Source organism: Orbicella faveolata, unplaced genomic scaffold (assembly GCF_042242905.1).
Source record: "Orbicella faveolata isolate gen_17 unplaced genomic scaffold, um_ofav_v1 contig_35, whole genome shotgun sequence".
In the NCBI taxonomy this organism is placed as follows: Eukaryota; Metazoa; Cnidaria; class Anthozoa; order Scleractinia; family Merulinidae; genus Orbicella; species Orbicella faveolata.
In genome coordinates, this window is record NW_028301564.1 from 10,462,747 (window position 1) to 10,489,241 (window position 26,495).

General features: G+C 39.4%; 3 protein-coding genes across 3 annotated transcripts; 1 reads left to right on the plus strand and 2 right to left on the minus strand.

The window, feature by feature from the left end:
- Window positions 1–14,954: 14,954 nt before the first annotated feature.
- Window positions 14,955–19,474, minus strand: LOC149103195 (uncharacterized). Its single transcript, XM_089273437.1, has one exon. It carries the CDS (start codon window positions 16,166–16,168, stop codon window positions 15,734–15,736), a length of 435 nt encoding a protein of 144 aa, XP_089129563.1. The 5' UTR covers window positions 16,169–19,474; the 3' UTR covers window positions 14,955–15,733.
- Window positions 19,475–19,552: 78 nt separating this feature from the next.
- Window positions 19,553–20,692, minus strand: LOC149103196 (uncharacterized). Its single transcript, XM_089274161.1, has one exon. The coding sequence runs from the start codon at window positions 20,690–20,692 to the stop codon at window positions 19,553–19,555; it is 1,140 nt and encodes a 379-aa protein (XP_089130287.1).
- A 45-nt stretch (window positions 20,693–20,737) lies between these two features.
- LOC149103197 (uncharacterized) lies at window positions 20,738–23,832 on the plus strand. The gene is made up of 2 exons (XM_089273751.1): window positions 20,738–21,478; window positions 22,394–23,832. Exons 1-2 carry the CDS (start codon window positions 20,738–20,740, stop codon window positions 22,703–22,705), a joined length of 1,053 nt encoding a protein of 350 aa, XP_089129877.1. The 3' UTR covers window positions 22,706–23,832.
- The last annotated feature ends 2,663 nt before the right edge of the window (window positions 23,833–26,495 follow it).

The window sequence follows — 26,495 nt, forward strand, 5'->3', positions numbered from 1 at the left end:
AATTACCTTGCTGGCATTTCAAATGTTATTCTTTACTGCTGGCTGGCTACTTGGCTAATTGCCATTTTTCTCGCTCGGTATTCAAAATGTTCATTATGTCTGGCTGGGAGTTTTGTGAAATAAAGTCGATCTTGCTAGCAGTGAAGAGCGGATATTTTTTCCCCGGGAAAGTTAATTATTAATAGTAATTGACGTGGGAGCACAGAATCAGTGCTTGGGAAGTCACATCTTTAATTTCCAGTTAAAGTGTCGTTGGCTACTCCTGATCCGATCAACGTACCAAACATTTATTAGTTACTAGCGTACTTTAAAGCATCCGAACAACATACCAAACATTATAAGCGTACTATAAAGCATCTGATCAACGTACCAAACATTATTAGTTACTGGCGTGCTTTAAAGCATCCGAACAACGTACCAAACATTATAAGCGTACTAGCGTACTATAAAGGATCCGATCAACGTACCAAACATTATTGCTGGCGAGCGCTAGCGAGGCAGCAGCCTATTCTTTACAGTAACGAGAAAAAGCCAAAATTTGTCGGATATAAGATCGGAGATATGCGCAGTCGATTGCGTTTTTTACATCCGGGCATTCCGGGGTGCTTGTGAATACACGTGGAAATATCGATCGATTTCGAGCAATAGCTGTGTACAGCCGTCCCGCCCTACTAGAAATCAAGGACACGATAAACGAGGTGAAATGTAGATGTCTTTGATTGCTTAATTGTGGAAGTATTCATCAAGGTCATGAACGGTTTAGTGATGACTCTTGAGGAAGACAAGAGATTTTTATGTGTTTGGCTACTCTATTATGTGAGCAATTTTTGCCGATTTGCGAATGGAGGTGCCAAGATATCGATCAAGTCCTACTTCATGGAGATCATTTTTTTTCTCAGTGCATTCAGCAGCAGTGAAGTGTTAGGCAAAAATGCTTCCATTCGGAGTAAACTGCCGACTGCAGCTTGCTGGTCTCAGGAGGAAAGAGAGGAAGGTGTGAAGCCAACATGCTTTATGTCGAAAGCGACTTCGGTACCCCAGGCAAATCATACACAGTATTCTTCGCCCGTTGAGGCGTTAAATTTGATCGTCAAAATCTCTGCCCGTTGAGGTAAATAATTCGACCATTGAGTAACGTTTGCCCGTTGAGGCGAAAAAGCTTGCAATCATATTTTTCTGTGGATTTTGATTTCCTTGCTTTAATGCAATTTGATATGACCTTTGATGACACGTTGCGTGACTGCTCCAGTTTCGGTAAACCCGGGGGGCGGTAAACTCACAAAGTCATGCTATTAAATGACTTAAATCGTCTCATTTTCACTTTTACTGGTAATGTTTAAGAATACTTGTGGAAATACATCTACTAAAGGTTTCCTGGGTCTCTTAAACCAAGTTCTGGCATTTGTTACGTTCTTTTCTTAACTCAAGAAAAAAAATTTGGGGCTCTACTGTTGTTTCACAAAAGCCCTTTAAAACTAAACTGGTTGGAAAAATCGAAATTCTCTTTTAAAAAGCTACACCAACCACTATTAAACCGTTTATTTCACATCGCATTGTCAGTATTTCCTTCAAGCTCTGACGCCAGCACCCACTTTCACATTGAAACTCCTAGTTAGCGTACTAGCGTACTATAAAGCATCCGAACAACGTACCAAACATTATTAGTTACTAACGTACTATAAAGGATCCAATCAACGTACCAAACACTATTAGTTACTAGCGTACTATAAAGCATTCCATCAACGTACCAGTGTTTCAATAATTATTATATTTTATGACTTTTTATTCTTAACAGGAGCTAAAATTCTAGCTATACACAAAGAATGCACCCTTTTACGACTTTTACAGACTATATCTAATTCTCTCGAATATAGAAATTCAAATATAATGGCCGGTTAAAATGGTAATATAATGGTAATAATATAATGGCATTTGAAACTGAAAAATTATAAAATGGAAAAATTATATGAAGGGTAGACGGTATTTGTCTCCTCTAACCTCTTTCACCCCATGTGGAGCGTAGGTCTTTCAGGACCCCTCTGCACCCTTTTCTGTCTTGGTTTTCTCTCTGTGGCTTGTGCTATTTCTGGCTGTTCCGGTTTCAATTCTCTCTGGGAAAGGCTGGAAATAGTTAGGGAAGCTGGAAATAGTTTGAAGGGCTGAAATAGTTTCTGCCAATGGTATTGGGCCAGTTTTGGGCAGCAGGACTGGTGCGGTGTTTAGAGAGTGGCCTGGGTTCAAACCCTGGACCCAGCATCATAAGTGGGTCGAGTTTGTCGTTAGTTCTCGCTTTATTCTGAGGGTTTTTCTCCAGGCCTCCTGGTTTTCCTCTTTATGCAAGGACCGACAGTGCAGTCTAAAGTCAAACTGATGCTCAAATTCTATATAATTATCTTGATGGTGAGTCCAAGAAAATATTTACATCTTACCTGGGTTTTGAGGCCTATTCAGAAGCAATTACTCACTGATTGGGCTGTATCTTGTTAGATTTGGCTTTGGCTGTTCACCAGGAGTAACTAACAATATTTATCATGATCAGCTGGCACCATTGCTGCTTACAACACTCTCCCAGGGTATCTTGTGCAGTCCAAAAATCAAAAGGACTGCAGTAGTAGTGTGGCTCTTGTCACAGCTTTGACAACCATGTGCTATACTCTACATTCTGATTTTGAACATCTCATTCAGAAAACAGTCCACCGGAAAATTTTCCCTCACCAATGTGACAGTGCTTTGGAGTAGCGGTGAGGCTCGTTTGCAGTTTATGCATTCGCTAAATCTGCCACAAAAATTCAGTGGCTTGAAATAGGTTTATGAGAGCGTTTCATGATTTGCTACGGTCTGGGATTATTTCACTCGCGTCCAGATTTTAAATTGCGTAATGTAAGTTTAGTTACTTTCCTTTACCAGTTACCGTTTCCTGTGATTTTCTCGTAAATGACTGCAATACTACCAAACCCCGGACATACATTTGTCGTATTCCTCCACTTGGAAAGTGGGCCTCCATTCTTGAATCACTGACTTCAAGAGTAGTAGTTAACCCTACAAGTGATAGGACGTTCGCGCTAATTGCTTCTGCACATCTTTACTGCGCACGCAAATTCACACGCCACGTCTGCATCGTGCGCGCGTTAAGTGATAAAATGAACAATGATAGGGCAGATGGCCATTGCTATAGCTTTGCCTGGATTTAACGATCTTGGACGCTCAGTGACCCCTATTTTTCTTTTGATGGATCATTTTCTTTACCAACTTTCTACGTTTAGCGAGAAGATGAAGAAAATCTATCGATTAGAAGTTTCAGTTTTTTGCAAAACACACCATCGAATTCCGTCCTTTTGGCTCTACGTTATCTGTACGGCAATTTCAAACGCCTCTTGAAGGGTTAGGTTTTGTGAGAACGTTGGCAACATTTAGAATTATTAACGCAAAGGATTCACTTATACAAAATATTACTAGGATAGTTGTCATAGTTTGTCTCCGTTGATTCATCTTTGATGTTTTAAGCTAAAAACCCTGGAGACCATGCTGATTTAGGCGCGTCAATTTCTAAAAATCAGGCTAGTTTTCCACACGCTTTATCTCTAAAATGAAGTCCGTGACCCCTTATGTTTTTTTCATTTCTGAAACAAGTAATTCATTATCTGTCCGCAGTAGAAGTTTGAAGAAAATCTATGAAGTAGAACATTTTCGCGCGAACGTCCTTAATCCTCTCCTCAGTCCTCTTTGGAGGAAAGAGATTTAGCAACACCCTCCTCCTCTCTATTAACCCCCCTCTCTCCCGCGTTACCCAATTTTTGTGCGAGTATGCAATCATTGCATAATCCCATATAGTCTGCGATATCTTAAGAGTTTGAGGACATGATGTCGGGTCGGTACAAAACGCGAACTCCTCAATCTGGACCCCTTTTGGACCCCATCTGGACCCCATCTGGACCCCCTTCTGGACCCCCTTTTTTTTCTTCCAGAAAATACGGGCTCCTGATTTAAATAATTAAACTTAGAACATAACACGATTAAGTCTATTTAATCAGTGAGCAAAATGTGAAGAAATTAGTGAATTCACACAGCGTTGTGTCTAGAATAATATAATGGCTGCGGCCGCACTATGAGAGTTAACCGGGTTATTTTTAATTAATCAATTACGATTAACCGGGTTACCGAAAAACCATGAATGGCCGTTATTTTCTGCAGTTCATTGAACTTAAACCGGGTTAACGGTTACCATGGAAATTAATTGAAGAACAATAGATTTTTTAACGGAGTTAGGTTAATTTTAAACTATCTTTCTGCGTGCATGGCGTGGTGTAACCCAGGTAAGTGGTCTCTTGTCAGTGCTGTGCATTGGCTTTTACGTGAAATGTGTCAGTCATCACGGTCTGTATGTGAGATGTTGTTCACTGTGGCACAAACAAGTGCATAATCTTCTACTGAACATGAGTGGTAACAACATTTCGAAACAGTTGTATTACTAGAGCGATTTCTAGTTTTTTCCTAATATGTGTCGGCTCTACCATATCAGTCAAGTTTGCAAGGAACCTTCACGCCTGAACCATGTCCTGAAAACGAAGCCTTCATTTACCTTAGAAGGATAAATTTTAATCGACAACCGCAAAGAACACACGAGTACGTCAAAGGGAAGGGGCAGTTCGTTAAAATGGCAAGAAATGCAAATGAATGAATGAATTCGTGAACAGTGTTAAGTGAAGTGCATTTTCCAAACTTAACAGCTGTAGACCGAGAGTGTTTCCCAGTTCCTAGATGCCATAATCCACGCTTCTCTATCGATAAAGATGCTCGGAAGCAAGTTTTTCATTTTGTCGTAAATGAAAGAATATGCAAAGTTCTTAGTGAAAGGACTCGATGTTCATTCGGAGGTGCTCTCTATAAAAGCCTGGGTATAAAAGTCATGCATGGTAGGATTCCTGGTGATTTCCTCAAACCGTCGCTGGCTTTTCAGAGAGAGTCAAATTCGAGAACGATTCATTCGACGGCGGTGGAAAATACTCTGACGTCTACACAAAATCCAACCTCGTTCCCAGGGTTCTCTCTCTTCCTCCCTCGAGGGAGGAAGAGAGAGGACCCTGGGAACGAGGTTGCACAAAATCAACATTCATTCATTCATTCTGTTTATTTGCCTTTTTACTTAATACACAGTATTTATGAATGTTTTAATGTGAGGCGAGGTGACCTCTAGAAACCAGCAGGCTTTGCCAGCTGGTTTGCCGGCTTTGCCAGTTCAGTAATTATTTTACTAAAAACTCCGGCAGTTTTTTCTTAAAATTGGGAAAACTTGACAATGAAGTGATTGTAACAGGAAGGGAATTCCAGATCTTTGGACCTTGGTAAAGAATTGTGAATTTTTTTAGATTAGTCCGGCAATGATGCACGCGATAATTATTGGCTGTTCTGGTGCTATAAGCATGAATTTGACTGTTTGTAAAAAAACAAGTTGGAAAACAATGGAGGCAACAGGTTGTTATGATAATAGTACATAAATTTAGCTATTTGAACGTGTTGATTTGATAAATGTCTAAAATTCCTAATTTGGAGCAGAAAGGAGCAGAATGTGCTCTATAATCTGAACTGGTAATAGCTCGCACAGCCCGTTTTTGCAAACAATAAATTCTATTTAAGTTAGTTACGTATGTAGACGACCATTTAGAGTTACAATAGGTGATATAAGGATAAATTAGCGAGTAATCTTGTTCAAAAGAGCTGCCTTGGAAATTCGTGTATAGTGCGCATGAGAAGAAAGACAGACGGCCTTAGCCGTGGATGTAAAGAAACTGAAGGACACGAAAACTTAGATAAAGAATCAAGAAAATAAAAGACGTTAGTTCTCAGAGTCTGTCGTTTTGTTGGTTTATCCAAGTCATGACGTCAATTGAGTTCACCCACTTCATAACCTATTTCAATGCGGCCACTCATAAAATATAAAACCGTTGTTTCGTCATAACCAACCTTTAACCGAGTTAAGTTATTCGGGAATTTTACCCAGGTTTCTAAAAAATAAACTCAGTTAACTGCTGCTGCAGCCATCATATTATTCACAACGCTGCGTGCATTCATTATTTCGTCGCATTTTGCTCACAGATTAAATAGACTTCATCGTGTTATGTTCTAAATTAAATTATTTAAATCAGAAGCCCGTATTTCTCTGAAGAAAAAATAGGAGGTCCAGATGGGGGTTCAGAACGGGGTCCAAATGAGGGTCCAGAAGGGGTTCAGATGTGGGTCCTGAAGGGGGTCCAGAAGGGTCCAGATGGGGGTCCAGATGGGGGTCCAGATGGGGTCCAGATAAGGTCCAGAAGGGGTCCAAACGGGGGTCCAGTAGGGGGTCCAGATTAAGGGGTCCACGTTTTGTACCGACCCCATGATGTCACCTGACAGATTTTTGTGAGCACGAGTAGTCTGAGAGGTAGACTGGGTACTAGTAATTTCGTGTGATTGTTTTAGACAGAAGGCAGCCATTGCCATAGGGAACCCATAAGCTTTTCTGTGTGCATGCTGCATATGCTCATATCATGTCGTCTTAAAACAGAAATAAAAGAGTAGAATAAACCTGCCTGTTGTCTTCTTGTTAGTTTTCATTCGTGCCCCCGATTGTGTGATTAGTCCAGGTGCCCACGCTAGGAAAGGGGGTAAAAAAGTGATTTCGTTTACTCGACAAGCTGGCAAACGTTGACTCACACAGCAATGTTCTTTAGACCTTAGGGAAAAATAATGGGGTGGCAGTGGAGCTGGCTAAGTGGGCCATGGTAATTTACAGCACCACAAAGTACACCCCTCCAGAGTATCTGTGCTGTTTTTTAAAGTGATGTTTACAACAATCTGGGACCAGGGGTGAAATAGTTTATGACCTATAACCATCAACAGATTTTGTCTAATAATACAAAATTTTCACAGGATAGAGTTTATGCCATGGATAACATGATGATGGTTATAATAAGTCACGTGATCAGATTATGACGTCATCAAATTGACAAAAACGGAGAAAGTCAATATGGCAGAGTACATTTTATCTGTACACACAATCTTAAACGTCTTTTTGGAGAGGGCATTTTAGGAGAGGGCATTTTGTTCTTATTTTTCTATAAAGTTCCTTTCACTGATCAATTAAAAAACTATTGAGAAAAATATCACAGTTAAGACAGAAGATACGAGGCATTTTACATCCAAAATAAAATAAAAATCTTATTCTTGAAGCTTAAATTGCCTGTAGTGTTGGGAAGTCCCGTATCTAAATTTAAAAACAGGCTTATAACATATCTACATGTACGTCTATCTTAGGGAAAAATAAAAGTTTACCCTCCTAGATATGGTCACTGCACCCATTTAGTAATCATTTAACCTGTGCTTTCCCTGTTCGTGAACGTGAGGGGTCGCTCATTGTGCCCCTAGCCACGTATCCTCAAAACTACTTACTTAATAGTAATCAAATTTTTATGGCAAGTAGAGCATTCAAATTGGTTACTTACGTAATTAGCGCTTTTCAATCATGTCGTTATTGCACACGTGAATGACATTACAATTCAAATAATACAAAGGGTTAAAGCTCCCCGTCTCCGTCATTTTCTTGGAGGTTTCACAGGTGCAATCAGCCGTGCAGGAGAGTCCAACTCTCCGGCAAGAACATCTTGCATTAAAATCCTTCTTACTCCTCCACAGAGTCAGTTCCAGGAAATTCTCTGGAGCTGGATCTTTCTCCATCAATTTGGGAACAATATGTCCCCGCTCATCCTTAGTCCACCCATTTCCATCAGGTAATGTTAGTGAAGGCCTCCTGTCTCGGGCATGTTTCCAAATGAAGCATTGATAGTTAGCCCTTTTGACATATACAATCCACTATCTTCAGTAGGCGGAAGTTTGCTGCTTTCCAGGTTTTTCGTGGTAAAAAGCTTGTACCTGAGATGGTTCAAATTTGAAGTAGAAGACCGATAAATTTGACACAAACAGTCAACGTTTCATCGCACATGACTGTGCAGTCTGTAGCCAGGTTCTTCAGTCCAACAGGGTCATCTTTATCTTCTTCAGTGTATTGAGCCCTCCCTTTCTGCCTATACCATTTAGGTTACTCGTGGAATCGCATCCTGTCAAAGCATGCATGACCGGTAAAAGACTGCACACATCTGGACCCACAGCCTCGTGCACGGGAATGAACCTTCTGTTTCCTCCAATACCTGTATAGAAACCAATGCTCTTGAATGGACAGTTGGCTGAAGTGATACCAGCATTAAACTGCTACATCTGTGTCTTGGAAGAATTGTTGATGTCTGATGACTGGTTTGCAATATATTCGCAATGCACAAACATCCTACTGTCTGCTTCCTCGTGGTCGAAATAGAGAGGAATTATATCTTCTGTGTTCAACGTTTTAGTCACTTTCACTGCTGGCCCATCTTGTGATGCTAGAATGAGTGTTTGAACATCCTTGAGTTGTCTGGGAAGGTTCTCACACCAAATGCAATCAGAAAGTAGAAACGTCAACAGATTAGATTTGGTTTTTCCACTGGACAAATAACGCTTGAGACTGGCAGGGAACTTGGTTTCTCTGCTCTAAATTTATAGCCGTCCACTGAGATTCTCCCGACTTAATCGAGTCTTCTACATTATATCGGTCTGGAACAATATGGACTTGACTGGCGAACTGGAATTTAACAATAATAGTTGCAGACTGAAGAATATTTTACTAACTAAAACTAAGAAATCGCTATACCGCGCATTTATACCACCATATTTTAACTTAGTATTGCAACCAAGTCTGGCACCACTGCGGAAAAAGAAACACTGCTAAAATCGAGAAAGTCAACGAAAGGGCTTTAAGGTACGTCTTCAAAAATAAAAGTGCATCTTATCAAGATCTCTTGCAAAGAATCAGACTCCGAGCATCCATGGAAACTCGAAGAATCCAGGACATGCTATTGACAATAAACAATTGTATATCGGACAAAGCTCCATTCGCAATTAGAGATCTTATCATCTTACGTTCATCCAAGGATAATCTTCAACATTACTATATGCTTTCTTCGCCGAAAATTAACACGACTAAATATGGTCTCAAATCATGGAGATATTTTGCCGCAAAGAAATGGAACGAGCTAACAAAAAAGTGATATTAAAACTAAAGTAGGCACTAATAAAGTGAACAACAAAATTCGATCGCTTAAGTTTGACTGATATCGGAATTTATTGTGATTTGATTCTCTAGATTTTTAGATCTCTGCGTTTATAGTTTTATACAATCAATTGTACATTTTTAGTTTTAATTTTTAGAATATAGTAGGGCCGTGGATTACCTGTAAACTAGCCGACTGGCTATGATGGATGGATGGATGTAGTGGCTGGCATCTTTGTCACTCATAATTTTGATTTCTCGTATAGGACTTTTCTGTATATTATTTTTAGATAGATCTAGTTAGGCGTCCCCTATTAGTAGTGGGGATTCTCCACTGCTAGATGTAATTCACACGACAATAAAGACATTATTACTATTATTATTGTTATTGTTATTGTTATTGTTATTGCTATTGTTATTGTTATTGTTAGAGCGGTTTTTCAATTGAGTGTCGCAAGTAATTAAACAATTACTTTGGTTTTGGTTTTGGTTTTACTACGGTTTGAGATTGGCTGAGTAGTCTAATTGGTAAGTAATTGGTTTGCTTTTTGGTTTTACGACACTCAATTGAAAACCGCTCTATTGTTATTAACCGCGCGGCCATGGGCCGAGCGCGGTTCTAGGTTTACCCGTGGTTTATTAACCGCGCGGCCATGGGCCGAGCGCGGTTCTAGGTTTACCCGTGGTTTATTTATTTTTTTTTTTTGTCGGTGACCAGACGCAGACCTCCGCTCGGCCAAATTCCGAGTCACGCAACGTGTGATGTTTTTTCCGCCAGAAGCTGTTAAAACATTAATACACGGATAATTTTACGGATATTGTTTCCTTTGTTGTGGGTAAAATATATTTTCTTTTGGTTTTATCGAAGCGTTGGATTCAAAGGGAATAATAAATACGCTAAAAAAAGGTATTACGTCAGCCATGGAATGCGTTGACGTTGCAGCTTTCACTTTCGCTACGTGACTAATAAGATCGTGTTTACTTTGGAAGTTTATTTCGGCAGAAGCGACGGTCATCAATTTATTTGCAAGTTTGCGAGTATTTCTTGTGGTTTTAGGCAAATGAAGTAAATTCTTTGGCTCTTTCATCGCAGCGAGTTCATAGATCGGAAGGAAAATGAAATATTTGCAAGCCAAGCAAAGAACATGTCAGGACATGCAATGATTACGTCATTGGTAGGGAAATAACCACCGTACTAAAGATAGCCGGCGATAACGCAATTCTTGAATAATGTGACTCGTGTGACTTCTTTGCTAGCCCTTTACTCAAGGAAAAAATTAAATTTAAACTTGACTTTTAAGAAAGAAAGCTGTTGTTAATAGTGTTCGTATCTTCATGCCCATACATATCTCAAAGAAAGTTCCAGATTAACACTATTACGTCATCGGAGATTTCGCAACGGCTGCGACTGATGGTGCAATAGTACAGTCTGTGTTGATCAAGTGATGTGATGTCTACAGTAATCAATGAATCATCAAGGATTACTTTCGAATGTGCACTGCGTTGCGACTGTAGTGCTAAGAAAACAGTTAAATTTTAAAAGCGCGGTTTTAAGATCTAACAGATCTTCTTGTTTTTTAACCGCGCGGCCATGGGCCGAGCGCGGTTCTAGGGTTATCCGTGGTTTATTTATTTATTTTTTTTTGTCGGTGACCAGACGCAGACCTCCGCTCGGCCAAATTCCGAGTCACGCAACGTGTGATGTTTTTTTCCGCCAGAAGCTGTTAAAACATTAATACACGGATAATTTTACGGATATTGTTTCCTTTGTTGTGGGTAAAATATATTTTCTTTTGGTTTTATCGAAGCGTTGGATTCAAAGGGAATAATAAATACGCTTAAAAAAGGTATTACGTCAGCCATGGAATGCGCTGACGTTGCAGCTTTCACTTTCGCTACGTGACTAATAAGATCGTGTTTACTTTGGAAGTTTATTTCGCCAGAAGCGACGGTCATTAATTTATTTGCAAGTTTGCGAGTATTTCTTGTGGTTTTAGGCAAATGAAGTAAATTCTTTGGCTCTTTCATCGCAGCGAGTTCATAGATCGGAAGGAAAATGAAATATTTGCAAGCCAAGCAAAGAACATGTCAGGACATGCAATGATTACGTCATTGGTAGGGAAATAACCACCGTACTAAAGATAGCCGTCGATAGCGCAATTCTTAAATTATGTGACTCGTGTGACTTCTTTGCTAGCCCTTTAATCAAGGAAAAAATTAAATTTAAACTTGACTTTTAAGAAAGAAAGTTGTTGTTCATAGTGTTCGTATCTTCATGCCCATACATATCCCAAAGAAAGTTCCAGATTAACACTATTACGTCATCGGAGATTTCGCAACGGCTACGACTGATGGTGCAATAGTACAGCTGTGTTGATCAAGTGATGTGATGTCTACAGTAATCAATGAATCATCAAGGATTACTTTCGAATGTGCACTGCGTTGCGACTGTAGTGCTAAGAAAACAGTTAAATTTTAAAAGCGCGGTTTTAAGATCTAACAGATCTTCTTGTTTTTTAACCGCGCGGCCATGGGCCGAGCGCGGTTCTAGGGTTATCCGTGGTTTATTTATTTATTTTTTTTTGTCGGTGACCAGACGCAGACCTCCGCTCGGCCAAATTCCGAGTCACGCAACGTGTGATGTTTTTTTCCGCCAGAAGCTGTTAAAACATTAATACACGGATAATTTTACGGATATTGTTTCTTTTGTTGTGGGTAAAATATATTTTCTTTTGGTTTTATCGAAGCGTTGGATTCAAAGGGAATAATAAATACGCTAAAAAAAGGTATTACGTCAGCCATGGAATGCGCTGACGTTGCAGCTTTCACTTTCGCTACGTGACTAATAAGATCGTGTTTACTTTGGAAGTTTATTTCGGCAGAAGCGACGGTCATTAATTTATTTGCCAGTTTGCGAGTATTTCTTGTGGTTTTAGGCAAATGAAGTAAATTCTTTGGCTCTTTCATCGCAGCGAGTTCATTATGGCTCCTGATCGGAAGGAAAATGAAATATTTGCAAGCCAAGCAAAGAACATGTCAGGACATCCAATGATTACGTCATGGGTAGGGAAATAACCACCGTACTAAAGATAGCCGTCGATGACGCAATTCTTGAATTATGTGACTCGTGTGACTTCTTTGCTAGCCCTTTACTCAAGGAAAAAATTAAATTTAAACTTGACTTTTAAGAAAGAAAGCTGTTGTTAATAGTGTTCGTATCTTCATGCCCATACATATCCCAAAGAAAGTTCCAGATTAACACTGTTACGTCATCAGAGATTTCGCAACGGCTACGACTGATGGTGCAATAGTACAGTCTGTGTTGATCAAGTGATGTGATGTCTACAGTAATCAATGAATCATCAAGGATTACTTTCGAATGTGCACTGCGTTGCGACTGTAGTGCTAAGAAAACAGTTAAATTTTAAAAGCGCGGTTTTAAGATCTAACAGATCTTCTTGTTTATTTTGTTTTTGTCGGTGACCAGACGCAGACCTCCGCTCGGCCAAAGTTTGAGTCACGCAACGTGTGATGTTTTCGCGGCAGAAGCTGTTAAAACATAAATAGACGGACAATTTTACGGATATTGTTTTCTTTTTTATGGAAAAAATATATTTTCTTTTCGTTTTATCAAAGCGTTGGATTTTAAGGGAATAATAAATACGCTAAAAAAAGGTATTACGTCAGCCATGGAATGCGCTGACGTTGCAGCTTTCACTTTTGCTACGTGACAAATAAGATCGTGTTTACTTTACAAGTTTATTTCGGCAGAAGCGACGGTCATTAATTTATTTGTAATTTTGTGGTTTTAGGCAAATGAAGTAAATCCTTTGACTGTTACATCGCCGCAAGTTCATAGATCAGAAGGAAAATTGAATATATGCAAGCCAAGCAAAGAACGTGTCAGAACGTGCAAAGATTACGTCATTGATAGGGAAATAACCACCGTAGTAAAGATAGCCGTAGATAACGCAATTCTTGAATTATGTGACTCGTGTGACTTCTTTGCTAACCCTTAACTCAAGGGAAAAAACAATTAAATTTAATCGTGACTTTAAAGAAAAAAAGCGGTTTGTAATAGTGTTCGTATCTTCATGCCCATACATATCCCGAAGAAAGTTCCAGATTAAGACTATTACGTCATCGGAGATGTCACAACGGCTACGACTGATGGTGCGATAATAGAGTTTGTGTTGATTAAGTGCTGTGATGTCTACAGTAATCAATGAATCATCAAAGATTGCTTTGGAATATGCACTGCGTTGCGACTGTAGTACTAAGAAAACAGTTAAATTTTAAACGCGCGGTTATAAGATCTAACAGATCTTCTTGTTTTAATTTTTTTTTTGTCGGTGACCAGACGCAGACCTCCCCTCGGCCAAACTTTGAGTCACGCAACGTGTGATTTTTTTCCGCCAGAAGCTGTTAAAACATAAATACACGGACAATTTTACCGATATTGTTTTCTTTTTTGTGGGTAAAATATATTTTCTTTTCGTTTTATCAAAGCGTTGGATTTAAAGGGAATAATAAATACGCTGAAAAAAGGTATTACGTCAGCCATGGAATGCGCTGACGTTGCAGCTTTCACTTTCGCTACGTGACAAATACGATCGTGTTTACTTTGCAAGTTTATTTCGGCAGAAGCGACGGTCATTAATTTGTTTGTAATTTTGTGAGTATTTCTTGTGGTTTTACGCAAATGAAGTAAATCCTTTGACTGTTTCATCACAGTCAGTTCATAGATCGGAAGGAAAATTAAATATTTGCAAGCCAAGCAACGTGTCAGAGCGTGCAAAGATTACGTCATTGGTAGGGAAATAACCACCGTACTAAAGATAGCCGTAGATAACGCAATTCTTGAATTATGTGACTCGTGTGACTTCTTTGCTAACCCTTAACTCAAGGGAAAAAACAATTAAATTTAATCGTGACTTTAAAGAAAGAAAGCGGTTTGTAATAGTGTTCGTATCCTCATGCCCATACATATCCCGAAGAAAGTTCCAGATTAAGACTATTACGTCATCGGAAATGTCACAACGGCTACGACTGATGGTGCGATAATAGAGTTTGTGTTGATCAAGTGCTGTGATGTCTACAGTAATCAATGAATCATCAAAGATTGCTTTGGAATATGCACTGCGTTGCGACTGTAGTACTAAGAAAACAGTTAAATTTTAAACGCGCGGTTATAAGATCTAACAGATCTTCTTGTTGTTATTGTTATTGCTATTGCTATTGTTATTGCTATTGTTATTGTTATTGTTACTGTTACTGTTACTGTTACTGTTATTGTTATTGTTATTGTTATTGTTATTGTTATTGTTATTGTTATTGTTATTGTTATTGTTATTGTTATTGTTATTGACTGGGACTCTGCTCAGTGCTTAACCTACAGTACAAACTATTTTCAACGACTGACTCTGGAAAGCTGGTACACTAACCTAGAACAAACGTCACTTAACAGATGTCAATAACTACCGGCGCCTTACAAACGACTTATCCATGACGGAAACGAAACCGACAACCGGACTTTCAACAGACCGACTTAATTTGACTAGCGATAGACGGACCAAACTTTCACTAACAATAGACGGATCGAAACCCACCAATGACTTATGGCAAACTTTACATGAGTCTTTCAGCCGATACCATCATGGCTAAACTGACCGGCAATCACGTTCAACGGACCAGACTTATAACATCATCGACTGACAGAAACTCTTCACTTGACTCCGAAGATGACTTCCGCTCAGGTTGTCGAAACGTCAGTTACCAACAACAGTTCTTTTCAGAGCTACCCTCACCCGGACGATCACACTATACGAACTACTGATACTCCTGGGTTCAAACCATTTATTATAATGAATTATTATATGGCTGTGTCTCACAAGGACTGGGAACTACCGAATTCACGAATTTGATTGGCTGAAATCGATATTGACCGCGGTCTAGATTTTCCCATCTAGACCGGCATCTAGACCGGTTTCATTTTGCGTTGAAAAAGTAGCAAACTCAAATACAAAAATGTTCACCGTTTTCTTTTATTTTCTTCTCAATCATTTATGGAAGTGCCAAAAAGTCTGATGACAAAAAAAAAAAAAAAAAATAGTAAAGAGGACGAGCAAATTTCGGCAGGTTTAAGTTAAGCTCATCTCCGTTTGCAAGCAAAATGTCAGCAAACCAGTTACCTTAAACGAATTTAAGTTTTCTTCTTTGCCATATAATAAACATCGTATTAACCGAGCTAAGTATTGTATCGTACTATCTTATCGTATCGTATCTCATCGTATCGTATCGTAATAATAATAGTTGCTGCAGTTGTGTCGGATAGCTCTCCGACTTCATCTTTCTTTTTGACAACATCTGAATTACTGCCAGAAGGTCACTAACTATGTATACTGTTTGGTGAAGACTTTAAGCAGGAAGTGTGCTCCTGGCAAGACTGCCCATTTCCAGTAGTACTCTTGGTTGCTTTCCTCAGAGACCCATCCATGTTGGCTAATGCAAGGGGAACGGTTGCAAGTTCATACGACTGCACTTCTTCTAGATCAATGTCACGGTCTTTGGACACAACAAGAAGTCTACTATACACCTGACTGTCGAGGATGATTGTCTTCAGACCTTACTTGGCTCAACAGGTTTGTTCAGACTTTGAAAGGTTTTGATGTTGATTTTCTTCAAAGGATCCCAGAAATTCTCCTTGTCAGATATTAGCCTGGCTTGGACAAACTCTCCCATTGCCTTTTCGCCTTGCTCCTTAGCAGTGAGCAAAGATTCCGAAACTGCAGATGGTGCAACTGTCCCAGTGGCGATATTAATCAGTGGCATCTTTTCTCCTTCGTACTTCCCGATATCGAATGGATTTACCAATTTCGTGTCAATGCACTGAATGATATTGTGCATGCCATTTTCATCTCTTTCAATTCTTTGCCATCCCAGTTCTTTATGGAAGCCTGAGCCTGCTAAAGTCCCACTCATAACTTTGAAAGAAGTTGTTGCTGCTGCCATCATACGAGCTGCGAGTTCCCAATTTTCTCGTGCTCCCTCCATGCCAGTAACTCCAACAATTCCTCCTTTGGTTTTGGAATCTCAGTCATTGAAATTGTTTCCAATTACGAAGTGTGTAAAGAGAACCCTTACGTTAAGATTTACACTTTTCTTCAAACAGTCCTTTGTTAAGGACTGAAATCGTCCCCCAGTATTATTCATTTAAAATTAAACTGATTGTATCGGATTCTATATTATGTGCTTTTGTATCTATTTATTAGAAACAAGTACCGTGGTTTTCGCACGGCAGATGTGTTTTTTATACTTCTTTTATAACTTCACCTTACTTTTTTGAAACTCAGTTTTGAGATGCGATCCAATAGGCTGATTCAAAGGAATAGATAGACGGGAAAATGAAGTGGAACAACAAAAACATCGTGTTTTTAATCCCTTATTTTTAATACGAACATTTTTTCAATACGTATCTTTTCTTCAAAAATATAATACATTTGTAAAATATATGTAAGTTAGTCTTAATGTCATAGCATCACAGAAAAAGAATATTTCCTTAATAGGGTTGCTATGGAAATACACTATTTGGAAATTAACATACAAAAGATGGAAAGGACGCTACCAGTTTTTCCTTATACTTCCTTAATTTGGCAAATATTCGGTTAAACATTGAAGCAGCCCCAGGCCTCTAAAAATTAAACACAGTGAGCTGCTTCATTAAGTGCAATTTCCGGGGGGACATCCCTAATGACCTATAATTAATTTCTACGTGTATATTTCAATTTTACACCTCTCACACCTCCTAGACAGCTCTCACAACTCTACACAACGTGAGTATATGAGGAAAGCAACTATTCACAAAATATGTTTGATTCTTAGCATAGTCTCTATACAACTAGTGGTACAGAGTTACTCCCAGTCCCCACATTAGCGTTGCAAATGTTTTCACACATGTAACTACAAACTGCCTACTTAAGAGTTTCCACTGCCACCCTAGCATTAACTACCAAGGTCCAAGGAATAATTTTGGTAAAGTTAAAACTTGCCAGCTTTCCAAGTAAACGGGACGGCCAAAGTCGGTCACGGGCACCCGGACTAGATGCGATGTACTTTCCGCTGATCCCCGTTTAAAATATGGTTGTCGCGACGTCACTTCGATCGTTACTACAACATGCCTGCCTGTGGCTATCGCGTTTCACCATCACTATCGCGTCTCGGTGCTGCCACGTGGTTCTCATTTTTCGCGTCTCGCATTTCACCGTTGGCTATTAATTTGTTAACAGTTTGAATGTAATAGAACCACGTGACATCACCCGGACAATAACGCGCGCGATAGCTACATAAAGGTGATAATAAGAAGTATACAAAGTGTGTCGTCAATATTGTTTTCTTTTTACTGCACTTGCAGTAACATTTTAGCAGAGCTCCTGGACGCCAAAGGCGTCGTCGCCGTTGGCAATTTCTTTGGTTTTGTCAAAGAAAACCACTTCAAATGAGTATCTCAGTATTGATTCCAAGAAACGTTTTAACGAGAAGACAGTATTACTTCATAAACAGCGCTACTTAAGGACGGTGTCTACTAAATACACAGGTGTTTGCGTCAGAAAAGGACCGTGCGGAAAAAGTAGACCTTTGCAAGGGCCATTGGAATCCAAAAAGAAAAATAGGGGTAGCCACGCATGTTTTCGAGATAATTAGCCTTGAATCTCGACAATCAGCATTTTTCTGAAAAAAGAACGAAAGGATATTTCTTCACAGACTTCCTTAGAATTCGCCTTTACATACAGAAAAGCAAACACATTTATAAAGATCTTAAAACTACATGGTAAATGATAACCTAAAAGCCATTTTTGGTATGTTTTTAATAAAAAGAATTGTTGCAACAGTGCTTTTAGCGTCTCTGACAGCCCTCCTCTGGTTCAGCTAAAATACAGTCTAAATAGGTTTTCCTCACAACCAGAAACTAATCACGTGTTGAATAGGCTTGCCACTTCAATTTCATAACATAAAATGTTGGGGTAACCGGGCGTCTCTTAGATATTCATCTTTTTTGAAAACTTTTATGTTGCGCGTTACATTTTTCCTGTCACCTCCCCAGTAAGTAAAACATTTGTGTCTCTCACACTTGTTTTTTTGCGCGCACTACACCATCTGCAGGTACAAGTTTACATCTGGATTTCGGTATAATTTTGTACAGATAACAGTTAGGTTATTAGCTGGAAGCCGTTAACAGTTAGTGGTTAGCGATACGTTGCTATTCTGGTATTCTTAGTTTTAGTACAGGTTCACAGTAGTTTTGGTCACAGTAGGAACGTTTTGCTTACTTTTTGATCGCGTACTTGGTAGCGTAATTGATTACGTCAATGTCAACCCTAGCATGCGCGTGTAAACCTTGCCTCGCGTGATGCGCAGAACGTGTGCGCACTAACAAAATTAGGCACCGTCCTTAATTGAGACTTGCATTCAAAAACTGAAAAATTTTGTGCAAACATAAATGGTTTTGACATAATTATTTTTTCGTGAACTGCACGTAATGCAAATGATTTCGATGGGAACTGACCTGGCGACTACCACCATGGACGAAAGCCCCCTCACCATCGCAAAAGTGTATTTTGGGCTAAAAACAATCGTTCCTGTCCTAGAAATCACCAAGTTGACGAGCGGCTGAATAATGTGAAAAGCAAAGCCTTGATGACATGTTAGTTTATACCAAAGACTGACTCCTCAGCTGATTATCGACTTTTAAAATCTTTTGAAAACCATCTACAAAGTCCTGGGCTTAACCACAGTAAACGCAGTATCTAATATGTCGAAAAAAGGCCAATACAAGAATACCCTTTTCTGTTTATAGAAAAACAAAGATGGCCATTCTAAAATTGGGATGAAATCTTCACAAACATGATCACACCTTTACAAGTGGCAATTTGATTGGTTGTTTATAGTAACCCCAATCTGATTGGTGCGACATACATACATCTCTCACTCACTCATCCATTGACGCGCTCATAACATACCCCAGACCAGTTGACTAAGAAGTACTTGTTTTTTACAAAAGAAAAATAACTCGATAAAACTAAGCATAAGCTCACAAGTACGCATTGCGGACCTATTTTTTCAGTTTCTGATCCAAGAAAAACAAATCTCTCTTTCCCTTTATGTTTAATTATAAACAATTACTGGATGAGGTTTTTGTGATATCCTGAATAATCAAGGTCGAGGTAAGTGTTATCAGCCGAAGCTGAAGGCTGAGGCTGATAACACTAACCGAGACGTAAAAATATTGAAGATCCGATACCAGGATTCATTATAAAAGAGGTAAAAAACGTTCTCTGGTAAAATTGTATAAAGTTCTGAGCTTTCAACAGCCAGTCTGCTGTCTTCGACGGACAAAAATAGACCTAAAATTTTTTGAATATAACAAACGAATGGCATATATTAAATAGAGTACGTGTGAAAGAATGTGAGAAAGCTAAAAGTGTAAAAGTAGTGTTTGTTTAAAAGAATGTTATATTGTCCCGGCAGAGGGCACGAATTGTTGTCGACCTCGACCGTTTTCGCTGTGTGCCAGGATTCCAGCGTCTTTCTAATGCGGCTGTTGCCTTTGTTAATTATCTCAGCATTGTTAAAGTCGATGGTATGATCAAAGGTCCAGGCATGTTTCGCTACATTGGAGCCTTTAGCACATTGTTTAGTATTTCTGATATGTTCTTTTCGCCTTGTACTAAACGATCTTTTTGTCTCGCCGATGTAACTCCAGGGACAAGACCCACAAGGGATTTTGTAAACAACCTTGCATTGGTCCTCGACCCGAGGTCGAAACTTGGGAACAGGGAACTCTTGTTGTAGTGTTTTGATTGGTTTGTTGGTTACTCGAATATCATGACTTTTGAGAATTCTAGAAAGAGGCTCGGTAATACCTTTGATGTAGGGAAGGACCGCGAAGCTCTGACTATTCGTTGGGTCAGCCCAACTGAAGAACATCCCAACTAGTTCTTCAGGTGAAGGTGTTGGAGGAGTCAAAGATTTCTTTCTTATGATATCAGCAGTGACTTTTTGTGGGTAGCCATTAGATTGTAACGCGGTGCTAATGCGATCAATTTCACGAGCTTTTCCAGCTTCCGAGTTTGGAAGTTTTAGGGCTCTATGTAAAAGTGTCGCTGCAGTGCTGATTTTGTGCTCTCTGTCATGATGTGAACGGAAATCAAGATATCTGTCCGTGTGCGTGGGCTTCCGATAGACATCAATGTTGAGCCTCTCATTATCGCGAGAAATAAGGGTGTCGAGGAATGGCAGCTGGCCATTAGATTCGTGCTCGATGGTGAAGGAAATATACGGGTCGATAGAGTTCAATGAGTCATGAAAAGAAGTAACTGCATTCTTTTTGATGACACAAAAACTGTCGTCTACGTAACGTTTCCAGATTTTAGGTGGAACCGGGGCTGAATCGATTGCTGTTTCTTCAATTTCCTCCATACATAAGTTGGCCACTACGGGGCTGACAGGGCTACCCATGGCACAGCCGTGGATTTGTTTGTAGATATCGTCATTGTGAATGAAATAATTGTTGGACAGCATAAAGTTTAGTAAACAAATTATGTCATCAATATCCACGGCTGTGCCATGGGTAGCCCTGTCAGCCCCGTAGTAGCCAACTTATGTATGGAGGAAATTGAAGAAACAGCAATTGATTCAGCCCCGGTTCCACCTAAAATCTGGAAACGTTACGTAGACGACAGTTTTTGTGTCATCAAAAAGAATGCAGTTACTTCTTTTCATGACTCATTGAACTCTATCGACCCGTATATTTCCTTCACCATCGAGCACGAATCTAATGGCCAGCTGCCATTCCTCGACACCCTTATTTCTCGCGATAATGAGAGGCTCAACATTGATGTCTATCGGAAGCCCACGCACACGGACAGATATCTTGATTTCCGTTCACATCATGACAGAGAGCACAAAATCAGCACTGCAGCGACACTTTTACATAGAGCCCTAAAACTTCCAAACTCGGAAGCTGGAAAAGCTCGTGAAATTGATCGCATTAGCACCGCGCTACAATCTAATGGCTACCCACAAAAAGTCACTGCTGATATCATAAGAAAGAAATCTTTGACTCCTCCAACACCTTCACCTGAAGAACTAGTTGGGATGTTCTTCAGTTGGGCTGACCCAACGAATAGTCAGAGCTTCGCGGTCCTTCCCTACATCAAAGGTATTACCGAGCCTCTTTCTAGAATTCTCAAAAGTCATGATATTCGAGTAACCGACAAACCAATCAAAACACTACTACAAGAGTTCCCTGTTCCCAAGTTTCGACCTCGGGTCGACGACCAGGGATTGCGGTCGTTTCGCCAACGAGTCGTTTCGCCAACGACTCGTTCGCCAACGTCTTAGGTCGATTCGCCAACGTCCAAAGTCGTTTCGCCAACGTCCTACTGGTCAATTCGCCAACGTCAGATATCCAGTACTAACGAAAAAAAAAGCTGCTTATTGATGTTTGGAATGCAATCCTGATCCTTGAGTGATCCTTGGGTCAAGAAATTTTAAGTCACTGCCAGTTTCGCTTGACTGCCTTGAGATCAATTTGCATGTTTTTGATAGTTTCACAAGCCGGCTCGTGGGCGCTACATCGCGGTAATTTTCACGGTGAAAATTGACTGTTGAATACCAAAGTCCGATGGCTTCCAAAAGTTTGATGGCTTCCAATTCGCTGATAATGCATTACGATGTAAATTAACATTATATCTTTTCCTTTTTCAAAAGCATACAGAGTTTGTTTTAATTTTCCAGCCTTATAATATATCGAGTTTGAAATAAAATGGAACGTCAAGTGAATAACAACAGCAATTTTATTACAGTATATAGTATCAAATATTTACAAGCACAAAAAACCTATGAAACCTATTTACAAAATCTGATTGAAACCTATATTTATCTGAAACCAATTTATCCTATTTACAGAGAAGTTCTAATACGCACGAGCTGTTCCGTTAAGCCGAGAACAAGTCTGGAGTAGTTGGGTGGCATTCGTTGTTCTCGTACTCTTGCCAGCTTGCAAATAGCTTAGCCTGGATATTCCAAGTGACACTACGTTGAATTCGTTTAAGTTTATTGTCTGATACAAGCCTGATACAACACACACAAGTGAAGGTAAACTTTTAATTAGACGTTGGCGAATTGACCAGTGGGACGTTGGCGAAGCGACTTAGGACGTTGGCGAACAAGACGTTGGCGAAACGACTCGTTGGCGAAACGACCGGATACCACGACCAGTGCACTGTTGTTTACAAAATCCCTTGTGGGTCTTGTCCCTGGAGTTACATCGGCGAGACAAAAAGATCGTTTAGTACAAGGCGAAAAGAACATATCAGAAATACTAAACAATGTGCTAAAGGCTCCAATGTAGCGAAACATGCCTGGACCTTTGATCATACCATCGACTTTAACAATGCTGAGATAATTGACAAAGGCAACAGCCGCATTAGAAAGACGCTGGAATCCTGGCACACAGCGAAAACGGTCGAGGTCGACAACAATTCGTGCCCTCTGCCGGGACAATATAACATTCTTTTAAACAAACACTAATTTTACACTTTTAGCTTTCTCACATTCTTTCACACGTATTCTATTTAATATATGCCATCTGTTTGTTATATTCAAAAACTTTTAGGTCTATTTTATCATTTCATTTTTTGTCCGTCGAAGACAGCAGACTGGCTGTTCAAAGCTCAGAACTTTATACAATTTTACCAGAGAACGTTTTTTACCTCTTTTACTAACCGAGACCTTGATTATTTCGGATGTCACAAAAAGCGAATGTAATAATTGTTTTATTATACATTGTTTTAAAGAAAATAATGACGAACGCATTAGCACATCGATTTTCGACAAGCCATGCATTGCACACAACCTACAGATTATTCATTAATCTGCTAGCAGATTAGTGAATAATCTGTAGGTTGCGCTGTTTCCCAAAATTAACTGTAGGCTTTTAGCCAACGAGAATATAGATGGCGACTACAAAGTATAATGATTGCAATTAGGAGCTCCACTCTAAGGCTTGGCTAAATTTATACATTATGTGGCAAGCCTATTACAGCACATGACCAGTTTCTGGTTGTGCACATGAAGACTGTATTTTTACCAAACCAGACAGGAGCTGTCAGGGACACATGGCTCTGTTGTAACAATATTGTTATTAAAAAAATATCAAAGGAAATTTTTATGTCACCATCATAAATATGTTTGTTTTTTGCCTCTGAAGGTAACTTATTCTCAGGAAATCTGTGAAGAAGTTCTTCTTCATTTCAAAGTTTTAGAAACAATGCTGACATCACTAAATTCTATTAGTGATGAACACCTCTTGGAAATATCATGTTAGTATTCAATTGGACAATTGTAAGAAAAATAAATGCAAAAAAATGACATTTCGGCGTCATCTTATCACCATCATCAAAATTAATGCAGATTAAAAAAGACCAAAATTAAACACACAACTGGACTCCATTCGGGCAAGTGTTTAATTAGCTGACATTGTTCCTTGCATTTTTCTTAACTCCTTTAACACCTAAGCTAGTATATATTTGAACTGAACCTTTTTTAATCTGCATTTGATAATGGCAACAAGTTGACGCCGAAACGTCACGTTTTTGGGTTTATTTTTCATATGAATTGTATTAATGCAAGTGCAATAAAGGATTAACACTGAGTGCTATTTCAAAGTCTCTCAAAATTGCAGAAACTTTCATGGCGATTGCAATTTGAAATAATTTTCAAATATCATACTGGGGTTGATCTCTGCTTGGGCTTTCATAACATTTCACAACTGAGGAAATTATCAACACACCTATATTAATTCACTGTAGTGCAAGTCAAAAAGTAACAATAAATTTGCCTGGTCTCAAGTTTCGTGATTTTTTACAATAAAAGATTAGGTTTTATATTCACTGTTTGCCAGTCCTTGATTAATTGCCCCATGTCAAGAGGTAATTTGGCTGTTGGGAAATGCTTAACTGGCCATTGCCACTGTGGAGAGATGGCCCTTGTATAGAGGTTATAAGAGTGAATGTGTAGACTATGGGCTGAGACAAAAGAAGTGTTTGTTGTCAAGAGATGGCCATTGTAGAGAGGTGGCCATTAGTGGGGGTTTGACTGTTTAAAGATTGAGACAAAATTATGGAAGGTTCTCAGTAAAATGTGAAACAATAATAAACAATTATATTGTGAGTTGGAGATTAATATGAGGAGATGGTTAATGAGACCAAAGGGGGAATCAACTGTCCATAACCTCTTAGTTCAGTAGAACTTCCTTACTTTTAATCTCCTCCAAAATTGAACTATTTAGTAATCTTTCTAAATCCTCCTCTGAAACATTGAAAAAAACGACAAAACAAACACCATTATGTAAGTGACTTCTATCTAGCTACATAAACAAGGCAGTGATCACTGTTTCTGTTGAGGGCCTATGGGCTTAAAGTTTTCCCAGAAATTTTGTTGCAAAAAACAAATATTAAATGTTGGCCTGAGAATGAAGTTCAAGGGCTTGTGCAGTTTTTTAGAACATGAAAGGTACTAGAAAAGGTACTTAGGTACTAGAGCACAGTATATCCACACACCTGGAGTAAATTGATTATGTGTGAGGGTATAGTGTGAACTATTTCTCAAGTGTATAAATTATAGGCATGGTAAAAATAAGAACTTCATACATATATGCCCTCAGTCCAGAGCCTGTAGGTGACCTTAGGTTCACACTTCTTAGACTTCTTATTACACACAAGCTGCTACTCTCAATTCAACAAGTCCACACTTGGTACTCTATATACATGTGCTTTCAGTCCACGAATTATAATATTCTTATTACATGTACATGGTATGACTTCAGTTCCACAGGACCACACTAACAGTCCACAGGTGCACGTGTCCTGTTCTCATTCCACTTCCCGTTTTAGGCTAACCTTAGCCAGACTGGAAGCAACAGAACCATCACTGTGCCATAGTTTACTGCAGTTTTCAGCCTAAAAACTATTTGTTCCTTCTCACTTCTAACTAACATCTATATGTGGGGGTGGGGGGACAGGGGGCAGGGGCCTGGAAGAATAGGGGGCAGTAGATGGGAGAGGAAAGGGTGGGAAGCAGCAATTCTAAGAGGGAGAGATTGCGGAGAGAAATGCAAAATGCTAATTTTTGTCATTCATTAAGTGTTCAAATACTTTCAAAAATGAGAACTCAAAATGTTATTTGACTTGCATTTAGCATCTTTTGAGACTTCTGGGCCGACAAGCAACTGAAAATTCACCCTAGGGCTAAAAAATTGAGGCTTACTTCTGGTAACATTGGAAACCCTTTCACTGTGGTTACATCATAAGTCATGAAATGTTGTTGCTTAAGCTGCCAAAAGACACGAGTAAGAGGAGCATGGCTGAAAACAAAAGGGAAAAAAGGAAAAGGAAACGCCTCAGGATTACGCAGCTAAATGACAAGGATGCGTTTATAGTCTCCTAATTTACAGGGGATGGGAGCAGGACAGGTGCGGGAGTTGTGAGATAAAGGTGTGGAAGCCGGAGAGCAAGGTTCTGGAAGCAGGAGGTTCTGAGTTCCTGTTTCCCTCCCCCCTCCCCCCCCCCCCCCCCACCCACATGAGAGGATGAATTCTGTCTATCTTCCCCTAAAAATATGTAGGAGGAAGCTCCATTTTATGATCCACTTCGCTTGTGTACAATGGCTAAGCCAATCAGATTGCAGTATTTGCATTAGCATACCAGTAGAATTTCTCCCAATATTATAACTGTGATGCAGACTTGAAAAGTAAGACCATCATATATTATGTGAATGTTACTTCTTTTTTTTACACACTAGAGGCTATCTTTTCAAAAGCTTGAATGGTCTTGCAGAGATCTCTTGCTACTAGATGACGTATCAACTGACTTGAGCTCAACGAACAACTATGTACTTAAGACAACATGGAATCTCATTTCAAAGTGCAATAAATTTCTCAAGTACCTGGGCCACAATTTCCACTCAAAAATTTTGGGGCTATGTGCAAAACTATTGTGTTTTTTGAAGTAGAAGTTCAAAACACGCTTCATGGAAAAGCAGCAGCTTTGACGTTTATCCTTTGAGGCTAATATTAAATTCAAGCTACTTCAAATCCACTGAAGATCGTAGGTTTCATTTTCACAAGACCTTCACTCTGTTTTCGTTGAGATGCCAATGAACGTCACAGATGAAGCAATTCATAAACTCGTGCAGTTTCTTTAAGGTCAAGCTCACCAGTTAGGTTGATGTTTATTTGAACTTGCTGTTGCTATGTGAATGCGCCTTGTAATTTCTGTTCCTGTTCCTGGCGTTTCACAGCCTCTTGTGCTTCTTTCTGCAT

Bases quoted from the DNA above. Each gene is read 5' to 3' on its own strand.
- LOC149103196 (XM_089274161.1), bottom strand. From the start codon at position 20,692: ATGCTGTCCAACAATTATTTCATTCACAATGACGATATCTACAAACAA.
- LOC149103197 (XM_089273751.1), top strand. From the start codon at position 20,738: ATGGGTAGCCCTGTCAGCCCCGTAGTAGCCAACTTATGTATGGAGGAA. The intron at 21,479-22,393 runs GTCGTTTCGCCA...TACCACGACCAG, and splicing joins TGCGGTCGTTTCGCCAACGA to TGCACTGTTGTTTACAAAAT.
- LOC149103195 (XM_089273437.1), bottom strand. From the start codon at position 16,168: ATGGAGGGAGCACGAGAAAATTGGGAACTCGCAGCTCGTATGATGGCA.